We start from the raw sequence: 12628 nt of genomic DNA on the forward strand, positions 1-12628 counted from the left end.
AAGAAGAGAGCAACCAAACCAAAAAAGAAATCCACCAGTGATAACAAGCACTAAAAACTATACTAAAAATAAAACAAACAAGCAAAATAAAGAAACGAAAAATAGACAGACAGAACCCTAGGACAAGTGGTAAAAGCAAAGCTATACAGACAAAATCACACAAAGAAGCATACACATACACACTCATAGAAAGAAAAAAAGGAAAAAAATATATATCTGCATATAAAAAAAGGAGGAAGAGAGCAACCAAATGAATAAACAAATCTACCAATGATAATAAACTCTAAATACTAAATTAAGATAAACATAATACCAGAAACAAATTAGATGCACAAAGCAAACCCCAAGTCTACAGTTGCTCCCAAAGTCCACTGCCTCAATTTTGGGATGATTCGTTGTGTATTCAGGTATTCCACAGATGCAGGGTACATCAAGTTGATTGTGGAGAGTTAATCTGCTGCTCCTGAGGCTGCTGGGAGAGATTTCCCTTTCTCTTCTTTGCTCGCACAGCTCCTGGGATTCAGCTTTGGATTTGGCCCCGCCTCTGTGTGTAAGTTGCCTGAGGGTATCTGTTCCCACCCAGACAGGACAGGGTTAAAGTAGCAGCTGATTAGGGGGCTCTGGCTCACTCAGGCGCGGGGGAGGGAGGAGTACAGAGTGCGGGGCGAGCCTGCGGGCAGCAGAGGCCGGCGTGATGTTGCACCAGCCTGAGGTGCGCCGTGTGTTCTCCCAGGGGACCCTGGAAGTGGGATCCCGGGACCCTGTATCCCAGGACCCTGGAAGTGGTGTGCTGCACAGGTTCCCGGGAGGGGAAGTGTGGATAGTGACCTGTGCTTGCACACAGGCTTCATGGTGGCTGCAGGAGCAGCCTTAGCATCTCATGACCGTCTCTGTTGTCCATGCTGTTAACCATGGCTCGCTCCCATCTGTGGAGCTCTTTTAGGCGGTGCTCTGAATTCCCTCTCCTCATGCACCCCGAAACAATGGTCTCTTGCTTCTTCAACAGGTCCAGACATTTTCCCGGATTCCTTCCCGGCTAGCTGTGGCGCACTAGCCCCCTTCAGGCTATCTTCATGCAGCCAACCCCAGTCCTCTCCCTGGCATCTGACCTCCAAAACCTGAGCCTCAGCTCCCAGCCCCTACCCACCCCAGCGGGTGAGCAGTCAAGCCTCTCAGGCTGATGAGTGCTGGTCAGCACTGATCCTCTGTGTGGGAATCTCTCCCCTTTGCCCTCTGCTCCCCTGTTGCTGTGCTCTCCTCCATGGCTCCGAAGTTTCCCCCCTGCCCACCTGCCATCTCCGCCAGTGAAGGGGCTTCCTGGTGTGTGGGAACTTTTCCTCCTTCATAGCTCCCTCCCAGAGGTGCAGGTCCCATCCCTATTCTTTTGTCTCTGATTTTTGTTTTTTCCTTTGCCCTCTCCAGGTAAGTGGGGAGTTTCTTGCCCTTTGGGAAGTCTGAGGTCTTCTGCCAGCTTTCAGTAGGTGTTCTGTAGGAGTTCCACATGTAGATGTATTTCTGATGTATTTGTGGGGAGGAAGGTGATCTCCACGTCTTACTCCTCCGCCAACTTGAAGGTCTCGTCTCCACATTCTTTACATATGATTTTCCCAGTAATGTTTTGAAGATGAGATTATCACTCCATATACAGATGACAAAACTGAAGTTGGAGAGACTAAATGATTCCCCAAGGTCACAGAGCAAGTTCCTTCCCCTGCTCACTCTTCCCAGTCGTTCATTCAGAACAAAAATATAGCATTTGCCATAATGCACCATCATTAACTGTTCACTTTCCCCTCCAACACACCCTATTTGCATTTGGAAAAATCAGTAAATCTACCAGAAATTCCTATGAGACTTCAAATGATTAAGAAATTTATTTTGTGAGCAGGAGGGTATGGTGGTTTGAGGTGGCCTAAGAGTAAAGCCTTAGTTTGAATCCTTGCTCTGCTACCTATGAGCTGTTTAACTTTATCAGATAGTTTACCCTTTCTGAGCATGTGTCCTTACCTTTCACATACAACTAACATTTACCGTATAGAGCTGTTTAGAGGAGTAAATAAGAAAACATGTATAAAATGCCTAGTAGAATGCCTGGCCCATAATAAACGTGAAGTTAGGGGAAGTGTTATGTTGTTTGTTATAATATTGTTGATATAACTTTGAATTCATAATTAAACCCTATTCCTTTATTCTTTTTCCCTAATTTAGTTCAATCACCTCCCAAATGGCCCAGATTTGAGGGACTTGATGGGAAGCCAGGAGCCTGCCTTCTCTGTAAATGTAGGATGCCTTCGTCCTGCAGCCAAATGTTCACCTTCCCTCCTGCCTATTGCCATATGTCATTTTTTTTGTACGTAGGGGATTTGGAAGGTCACAGAGGAAGAGTCCATTTAATAAGTGAAAAAATGGGGCTTCCCTGGTGGCGCAGTGGTTGAGAGTCCGCCTGCCGATGCAGGGGACACGGGTTCGTGCCCCAGTCCGGGAGGATCCCACATGCCGCGGAGCGGCTGGGCCCGTGAGCCATGGCTGCTGAGCCTGCGCGTCCGGAGCCTGTGCTTCGCAGCGGGAGAGACCACAACAATGAGAGGCCCACATACCGAAAAAAAAAAAAAAAAAGTGAAAAAATGGAAGGAGAGGTCACAATCAAGGATCACTTTGCCTGAAGTAATATAATTCCCCTGCGCCTGAATAGACAGTCTTAAATGTCAACTGACTCCAGCCATCTTGTTTTGAACATCTTCAGTGAGCTGAAAACACTAAGGTAATGCTGCTACTCGTGCTAGTGTTAAGAACTGACATTTACCAAGTCCTTAATATATGCTAGGCAACAGCCTGGAATAGAATGGAATAAGCCATTCAAGCTTCAATTTGTAGAAGACTTTTTCCTTAGTCCTATCCCATTGTGCTGCATTCTTGAAGCACATTATCAGGACCTATCTCTAGAACTGAACCCTGTGTTTTTGCACCAAATAGAGCCAGCCAATAACGCCATTAAGAAACCCCACCCAATAGGTGGCCCATATTTAATGCTTGATGCAGAGCAGCACTTTACAGCTGTACAAATCAAACAGACTGACTACTTGGATATTTTCTTCTTCTTGTTTTTTTAAAAAATAAATTTATTTATTTATTTTTGGCTGCATTGGGTCTTGGTTGCTGTGTGGGGGCTTTTCTCTAGTTGTGGTGAGCGGGGCCTACTCTGTTGTGGTGCGTGGGCTTCTCATTGCAGTGGCTTCTCTTGTTGTGGAGCACAGGCTCTAGGTGCGTGGGCTTCAGTAGTTGTGGCACGTGGGCTCAGTAGTTGTGGCTTGAGGGCTCTAGAGTGCAGGCTCAGTAGTTGTGGCGCACAGGCTTAGTTGCTCCGTGGCATGTGGGATCTTCCCTGACCAGGGCTCGAACCCGTGTCCCCTGCATTGGCAGGTGGATTCTTAACCACTATGCCACCAGGGAAGTCCTATTTTCTTCTTATATTGACCTTTCTTATTGCCATTTTATTTTCCACCAAAGTTCCAACATCCTGTAGGTCAGGCGCTTCTAGAAAGTCAGGCTTGATCAGTCATGGTCTTCCTCCTACCTCATCTATGGGAACTCAGTCTGTTAAGATACCCAGCAGTGTGTATTAATTGGCTTTGGTATGCTTTACCAATCTTATTTTAGCTGGTTTGCTTGTTCATTTAAAAATATTTTAACCTAGAGAACCAGGTTTAATCAGAAGCCTGGCATTTACAGTGATGCCTTTTGGGATATGTTCAATAAATACTTACAATGTTAATAATGATGAGTTTGTTAAGTGATGTAAATGTCAAGCAGCTGGGAAAATAGAAATTTGACCCTTACAGGGGAGAACAAACACAGGTACTAATTTTAAGACCACAGACACAGCCTAAGTAATTTAAAAATCTGGTCCTATACTCACTCCTCCAAGTTTAGCCAGTTATAGTTTAGTTATGAACTTAAAATAGGTGGCCCCTTGGCATTAGGAAAAAGCCAAGTATATTTGCTTAACTGATCATGATAACTGGTCAGCACTAGAGCTTTTGGGGCTTCACAGTATATGAAAGAAGTTCTGCAACAACTAGCCATTGGCTCAGGATAAGAAGCTACTATAGAGAAGGACCTTTTCTTCTATGCTACACTAGCATGGAGAGCTGAAGATTCAGTGGGCAAAAGAAACTCCATTACTCTTGCTTCTGTAGAATACTACAGAGGGTCAAATGACCCTCTATCAGTTTAATCATTAATAATGGAATATTTGGCTGGGAAGTGTTAAATTCTTTCTAGCTTTCAGGCTCTTTACCTGGAAGCTTGCCAAAACCTGCAGCCACGTGCCTCAGTTACTCCTATTGTCTTCCATAGCCCAGTCCTTTCCTTGCCCTGCACAGCTTCTTTTTCAGATTTCTAAAAAGAAAATAAAATGGAACACTATATATTTAGATAATTGACCTAATTAAATATGTGATTCATTTATCCTAAGTGTGCAAGTATTGTTTAATGCATATGGTGCTTCTAACAATTTCTATAAATACTTGGTTATCAGATCTTAAGTATGCCTTATTGCAACACTCTTACAGTAGAAAAACCAGATTCAATTCATGATTTTTAACTCACAACACTTTTCTCTGAAACATTCCATAATTTTTAACATTGTTCATACTACATACATACTACATACTGCCAGGAAGCTAAATAAACTTGTAAAGTATATCTGCAGAATAAAAATATTTATGCATTTACCTATTACAAACCTTCAAACAATTTAATGGGTAGATTTATACACATGCTTTATAAGTCAGAATAGGAGAGACAGTTGAATTAGTACATAAAGTTTTTATTTAAAGTTTTCCCCTTCCAAGCAAGCTTCATTTACACATTCTAATACTGTACAAAATTTACATTCTCTGTGACTTATTTATTCACTTTTCACTTTCTAATAGTGTGTGCCTTTCTGAAATACAGAAAGCTTTACTTATAGTTCTCATAAATGCTTTTATTTATTTTGGCTAGAAATAAAAAATAAATGAAGAACAAGTCCAAGGAAAGCAAATACCCTTGTATAAATGGTGACTTTCAGAAGAAATGGGGACCGTTGACATTAAAGGTTTTGAAGGAGACCTTGTATTCTTCATGACGTCAGATGGGATTTTCTCACAAAGTACTGTAACTTTTCTTTTTTTCTATATACTCATATGCGATCAAGGAAAAAAGAAATGAAAGTTGATTGCACTGGATATATATATATTTATATATATATTTTTACAACGGATCCTTTGGATCTGAACATACAAATAAATACAAAAACAACAAAGATTGCACTTTACTGTAGAAACGGCATTGGATTCTAGTACACCCATCCATCTGGACATGCTCCACAGTGAAAACTTATCACCAAGACATTTTTAATCTGTGGCTTCCCTGTGAGGTTGTTTTTGAAAGACACACTTGTTGAGGGATTCAACAACATCTCTGGGTGATTCACAAAATATTTTAGGCTTTGATTTATTCCTAACTATTGTTGTGCCCGCTCTGAAGAGCTTGAAAAGCAAATCTGTGTTCCTGCTAGTTTTTCTCTTTCGATGGGCCGCATTGACACTGTCTCATGCTCTCCTGGCCTTCTGCTCTTAAATTCCTCATGCTTCTCAAGACAGCTAGCTATTGCTCGCTTAACTGAGCCCAGGCGTCTCTGGTGATAAAAAAGAAATGTGATGAGTTGGGGGAAAGAAAGAGGGTCCGTCATGGGCTTTTCTAGAGCCACATCTAGAGCTTTTTTTAGAGCCGAAGGTGAGGAAGAGGGGGAGGTATTTTGTTAGGAGCTACGGTTTACTCCTGAGGCTCTTCAAGCTGTGTGTTTTAAGGACAGAGAGAAAAGGGACAGTTCTTAAGAGAAATCTGTCTTTTTGTCCCTGAATTTCCGAAAGCAATCTCTCAGTTTTCATTAGGGGTTAAGTTTGGGTCAGATGTGCTATTTACAGAATATTCAATATTGCATGACTGTCTTTGTCAGTCCTATATTTTTGAAGCAAAGACCAGGTGTATTCATGACTTATATGCTGCTCCAAATGAGAAAGCGTGAGCCTCTATAAACTGAGTAGTGACACAGCGTATTTTGTCTTAATCTTTCGGATAAAACTGAGGACACAGAAATTATGACTCTGGCTAGCCTGGAACCTACAGGGCAGAAAGCAATTGCTACAAGAGCCAATATCTTTCTCTTCTACATTCCCACGAGGTGCTGATAGGGGCAGAAGGTATATGAAATGAAGTTATATGGAAACAAAATTGTTCCTCTTTAATCTTTTATGATTTTCTATACCTGTGTTGCCTACAGAATCTGTGAAGTAGCCACAGGTTAGGAATATAAAATCAAGTGGCAATTTCTGTAATGCAGTGTGAGTATCTTGGTGGGTCAAATTTTGAATCATTCATGAACACAATATCCCCAAAACTTCAACATAGATCACATGCAGGTAGACTACAATGCACAATACTGATCTTAGGTCTCTGGGGGGCACTCTCCTGTATTTTATCTTTCTCCTTTTGAAAGTTGAGATCCATGTGAGGAGTTTTTATAAAGCTGGGACAAGTTAAAACCAGTCTGAAATGGAAGAGTCTGTCACCACAGGAAGTTCAGTGTAATCCGAGTTACAGACAGAGTACCTGTTCAAGGACAGGTCTTTTTCTTTTGTAGCTTCTTGTAAATCATCAGAAACCAAGAATGGAGTTTCGGCAGTTGTACCATTAGGATGTATTGTTCCTATTATAATAGGGATGTCACCTGTCATTGCTTCCTAGAATGTGATACTGTTCATTCCAGGGTTTCCTGGTGTTATTTGTTGTAAGGTACACAGGCAGGCAGGATAACTGTTGCACAGGCTGGGCCTGCCAGTGGTTCTGCTACGTCTCCTTCAAGTTCTGTCCAGCTGCCTTTTTCTGGACAATAGCATATTGTAGATGACTTGTAGGCTCCCTGGAATGGCAGAGCAGAGAGCCTTTAGAGAATTGCCATGGCAAGCTTATTTATCACATTTACATTAGGAAGACAATATTTTTTCTCTGCTCTTGCTAAAAACTTCCAAATGAAAGCAATGGATTTTAAACCATTGTGCTCTAAGGGAAGATTTGGGATTGGCAAGATTTCAAAATCGGGGTTTTGTATGTGTGTGTGACTAATAATAAAAGTCAAGCACCTACAACACCCAAATGATTTATAAATCCCTTATGATAACTTACCTCAAGTTGGAAATTATCCCTCTGGTTTAAGTTTAAAAAAAAGGAAAAATTTATCTTTTATATTCTTTTTTTTTTTTTTTTCCATTGTTGTGGCCTCTCCTGTTGCAGAGCACAGGCTCTGGACGCGCAGGCTCAGCGGCCATGGCTCACGGGCCCAGCCACTCCGCAGCATGTGGGATCTTCCCGGGCCGGGGCACAAACCCGTGTCCCCTGTATCGGCAGGCGGACTCTCAACCACTGCACCACCAGGGAAGCCCTATCTTAAATATTCAAATAAAAGAAGTAAATTGGATTTTAGATTGTCACCTCACCTTTCCATTTTTATCTTACTACTATAGAGAATCAGAGATAGGGTTCAAAACCAGTTAAAAATAAACTGGAAATGAAGACGTGCCAACTTCTTCACACATTGACGTATTTATTTTGAAAAGGCCACATGAGAAATAAAAAATGTCTTTAATCTTGTTTCCTTTGTCAACCTCTGAGGCTAGTGCTTGTATAATATTTCCCTTCCTAAACCAAAGCAGTTTTGTTTTGACCATAGGCAAGAAACAAACAAAAATCCCAACCAACATAATCGTTTTCTGAAAGTGTATTCCTGGTGTCTGGTTCCAAACATACATACTCTTGCAGCTATCAATTTCCACTAGCAAAAGAGCACATGTACCAATATCTAGTGATATATGTCAATACACATTCACTTCCAAATAACTAATAGCTTTTTAAAGCTCCTCCAAACTTTATATAACAATCTTGTTGGATGCAAAAGAAATAAAACTAATTAATATTATTAAAATCCCAAATTAATCTTATAAAACCAACACATATAAATAGGAAAATATAGGAATGGTCATCATTTAAAAAGTGACTGTGTAGACCATTAGACCCTATGTGTCCTCTAATGTGATGTTATTTGAATTACACAGCCACCTCCTTACGTGTTCTCACTAAAATAAATAAATAAATAGATAGACAAATATATAAATAGATAAATAAATAAATGGTACATAAATAACAAAAGAATTTAAAACAGAGAAAAGCTGAACTTAAGTCCTTATCTCTAGCTTCCAGTCTATAGGAAATAGGGAGATAGAGGACTATTTTTAAATGACAACATAGGAAATCATTAGGCAATTCGAGAGTATCAGATATTCTATAAGATAACTGACCTTGCTTTTTCAACAAGACAATGGCATGGGACAGGAAGAGGGGCGGGAGTAATTCTCCAGATTGTAAGAGATGTATGAGATATAATAAACAAATACAAGTGAGAATTTTTGGATCCTGATTTGAACATATCAATTTGAAAAATACATTTTTATTCAAGTCAATGGGATAAACTTGAAAATTGATTGCATATAAAAGAATTATTGTTAATTTTATTGAGTGTGATAATGATAGTGTTTACATAAACAAGTGATTTTTTTTTAGAGGAATACTGAAGCATTTAGGGTGAAATAACATGTCTAGAATTTGCTTCAGATTGATTCAACCAAAATTTTTTAAAGGAAGGATAGATGAAGTAAGTACTGCAAAGCACTGATGGATGTCAAAGTTGGATGGTGCTTTAACAAGGGCCCATTGAACCCTCAGTTTTTTTGTATGTTTAGAAATTTTCATCATAAAGAGAGGGGAAAGTGGAAAGCAATGGCAAATTACATAATCCTAAATAGAATTTGTGGGTAACTGAACAATTAATTTCCATTTTTTATGCTTAGCTGGTCAGAAACTTTTCACTCTCCCAAACAGTTTTAATAGAACATTTGTAAAAACCACTTCAGTCTTTTAGTTGGAAAGCATGGGGGTGGGAGGGAAGCAGAGACCTACCGCATTCTGCGATACAATTGACCAGATAGCAAGACAGCTCTACAGCGACCACACTGAGTCTATTTTACAGCTTAAAGCAATTTACTGCGTGCATATAAACATGTTACTCTTAAAAGGTACTTGTGTGGGTGGTAACACATTTGGAGAGAAACAAAAAGGAAGCACAAATAAAAAGGAGGAGGAGGTAAATGTGGACACTTACCATACTCCAGCTGTAGCCTCCCACAAGGTAAATGCTGTCATCTAGCACTGCACAGCCAGGACCACTGCGACCCTCCAAAATGGGAGTCTGTAGAATATTCCACTGGTCACCTTTTGGGTCATAGCATTCCACGAGCATTACATCAAGGTGGGAGAAACCTAAGTGACAAAGCAAAATGGAATCACCAAAGAATAAACTCTCAGGGTCCCAATTTAAGGCTAGGGCCTCTTTTTGCAAAAGGACTAGGGCCAAGAAGTAGATAATTGTGTCTTTGAAGACACATGTGTAAGCTGACTGGTGAAATTGGGAGACATGTCAGAAAGACCTAAGAAACAAACAGACAAACAAACAACCCTTCCCCCCCACTCCACCTCGCCACCGACACTCCAACCCTGTATGCTTTGGATTACTTTAAAGCAAAAATGCCTGGCTAGATGTCATTGGTAAAAGCTGATTTACCTTGGAGTATCAGTAAAGGTTTATTTAAACCTTATTTAAAAAGTTTAAAATAGTAATAGCTAAAGCAAGCTTTTTTTTTTTTTTTTTTTTTTTTTTTTGCAGTATGCGGGCCTCTCACTGTCGTGGCCTCTCCCATTGTGGAGCACAGGCTCCGGGCACACAGGCTCAGCGGCCATGGCTCACGGGCCCAGCTGCTCCACGGCATGTGGGATCTTCCCAGACCGGGGCACGAACCCGTGTCCCCTGCATCCGCCGGCGGACTCTCAACCACTGTGCCACCAGGGGAGCCCTAAAGCAAGCATTTTATAGACTGCTTACAATAAGCTGATTGTTTTCTAAGTGCTTTGTATAAAGGAGCTCATTTAACCCCCTCAAGCATCCTGTAGATACCATTATATTCATTTTATAGAGGAGAAACTGAGGAACAGAGGGAGTTAATGACCTGAGTTAGTCATACAGCCATTAGATAGGCTGAGATTTGAATCCGGGTGAACAGGCTTCAAAAGTCACACTTTTACAGACTAAACTTTATTGTTTTTCTTAAGTGAATATTCTGTTCTCTCAAAATCTTTTACTTTTTTCTTTTTTTTTTTTTACAGTCTGACTATATGTATAAACAGCTGTGATGATGTGAATGGTTTCCAGTATCTACTAAGGATCCAGGTTTAGAGTAGGGGGCTATCGTCCTCTGAAAGACTTTTCCCACTTTTGATAAAATTTCTCAGTGGCTGGAGCAGTAACTAGGTTGCAGAGAACAACTCATTTCCCCAGACTCCACTGAAGCCTGCCTTTCATTTAGGGAGTGAAAAATCCTTAATAGGAGATTCAGGGTCACCGAGCAGACCAAACCTTTAAGGATTTTTTTTTTTAATTGTTAAACACGTGCTATGGATGTTTGCTAGCTGACAATCACAACACATATGGTAAATTAGTCAACATATCAGTCTCTTCAAAGTAATTAAAGAGATAGACCCAAAATCAGAAAAATTTTCACTCTTGAAGTGGTGGACAGACTATTTCAGGCCACTACCTTTTTACATAAAATAAATCACATAAGGGAGCAACAGAGCAATGTGCTTACTGCGACCCTGTGATATAATCCTTTCCTTTAACATTAAGAGTTTGATGATAATTGTTGAAGCATTTATATGAAATGGGGATTTGGGCAAGTTTCCCTAGTGGCATCTATGAGGATATGTGTGCCTTCTCTGTATCGAGTACATACGTTGACTATAAACCTCACAATTACCAAGGAAAGGATAATTACCCCTTTTTTACAGACAGACATGAGGTAAATGTCTAGAGTAAGATCACACAACTCTAAGTACATAACTGGGATTCAGACCCAGGCTTAGATGCAAAATCCATACTCTTTCCTCCTTTCACAATGTCTTCCTGAGCTAACCTAATTCTGATGTGCATGTGCTATTTTTCATTTAGGTTGTCATTACCTAAGTCTTTTCTGTCCAAGTATAAGCTTAAATACTAAAAGTTCCTAAAATATTAGGCATTCTTGTGCAAAAGAAATTAGTAGAAGTCATATTTTAACGCAGAAAGCTACAAAGTTAATATAAAATACGTTGATGTAAAGGAATGAATGGTGTATGGACTGAAATGAAAGAGCACCAGTGAAAGCAAAAAAGAATGAAAAGGGAAGAGTCTGAAGCAGTAAAGATAAATTCCCTTCCACTGAGGAGACCTCTAAGGTGAGAAGCAGATCTAGACCAGAATATTGACATTTCTGATTGAATATGAACTTGGAAATACTTACTTAAAAATTACACTTGTCCAATATTTATTACATTTAGGGGTAAATATGTATTTTGAAAAAGAGAAAAAATGTCTATATCTAACTCATGGTTTAAGATGGGTATATGATTGGAAAATAAATGCACAGAATCGCCTTATGTGCCATACCCAGATGGCCTGTTTCTCATTTTGTTCAATTTCAAAGATCATGGACAGTCAGAGCTGGAAGAGATTTTAGAGAACAACTTGACCAACTTCTTCATTTTCAGATGAGAAAACTGAAGCTCAAAGCAGTTTAGTAATGTTCTCAGAATCATAGGTCTCTCTACTTTCCTGTCAAATTCAGTGTTACACACATGCACACAAACTACAAAAAAGTTGCAGTCACATACATACACAAGGAGGGAAACAAGCCAAAATATGGCTCTAAAAAGACTATGCTTTAAATGTTACTGATTAAAAAAGCAAATGGAAAGAACTTGAGAATCATAGATGGTTTGATATTCAACTCTTCAAAGAAATAATTCTAAATTTAGACATGAAATTCTACTGTTTTCTTTAAGAAAAATCACATACACGCTTCTTTGTGCTTCTCTGACTAAGGTTCTTTATGATTATTACAAAAACAATTTTCTGGAAAAAATCCATTACTATAATTTTGGTGATAAGGAATAATTTATTTTACTGAATTCATTGTTACAACAAATCGTTTGTGCTTTTCAGTTATTAATGCTCTGGTTTTTTAAATTTTCTGTAGACATCATTATTCATTTCTTTAATGTATGTGGTAACTTCAAAATAATCCTATCTGCAGGAGAGCCAAAATAAGTGCTTGCCCAAGGGTACTGCTAATTTGCAAAGAGTAGATTTTATTTGGTCAACCTTTTTACTTGGTTAACTATGATTATCTAATGAGAAACCCCCTTAGCAAGAAACATGAGATGCAAATGATATTGCGATTAAAAGAAAAAAAAAAGACCTTTCAAATGATTTCCTCCAATTGCATACAAGCGATCATTCATTACAGCCAAAGTGTGGATGGCACGTTTTGTGTTCATATCTTGTTTTCGAGCCCAGACATCCATGACGGGGTCATAGCAATATAGCCATGGGACATATTCTCCATTGTGTACCCCCCCTGTGAATTAAGCATAGACACACAAG

At 39.6% G+C, this 12628-nt stretch overlaps 1 protein-coding gene across 1 annotated transcript in view; it reads right to left on the reverse strand.

Moving 5' to 3' along the window:
* Positions 1-6823: 6823 nt before the first annotated feature.
* Positions 6824-12628, reverse strand: part of KLHL14 (kelch like family member 14) — a gene marked incomplete at its 3' end in the record, with an annotated part of 99476 nt that continues 93671 nt past the window's right edge. The window contains exons 6-8 of the mRNA XM_082640923.1: positions 12444-12602; positions 9257-9414; positions 6824-6964 (exon numbers count right to left, since the gene is read on the reverse strand). Coding sequence (XP_082497049.1) covers positions 6824-6964; positions 9257-9414; positions 12444-12602 — 458 coding nt within the window. The remainder of the gene's footprint in view (positions 6965-9256; positions 9415-12443; positions 12603-12628) is intronic.

Source organism: Mesoplodon mirus (genome assembly GCF_964341445.2).
Source record: "Mesoplodon mirus genome assembly, chromosome: 13".
Lineage (NCBI taxonomy): Eukaryota > Metazoa > Chordata > Mammalia > Artiodactyla > Ziphiidae > Mesoplodon > Mesoplodon mirus.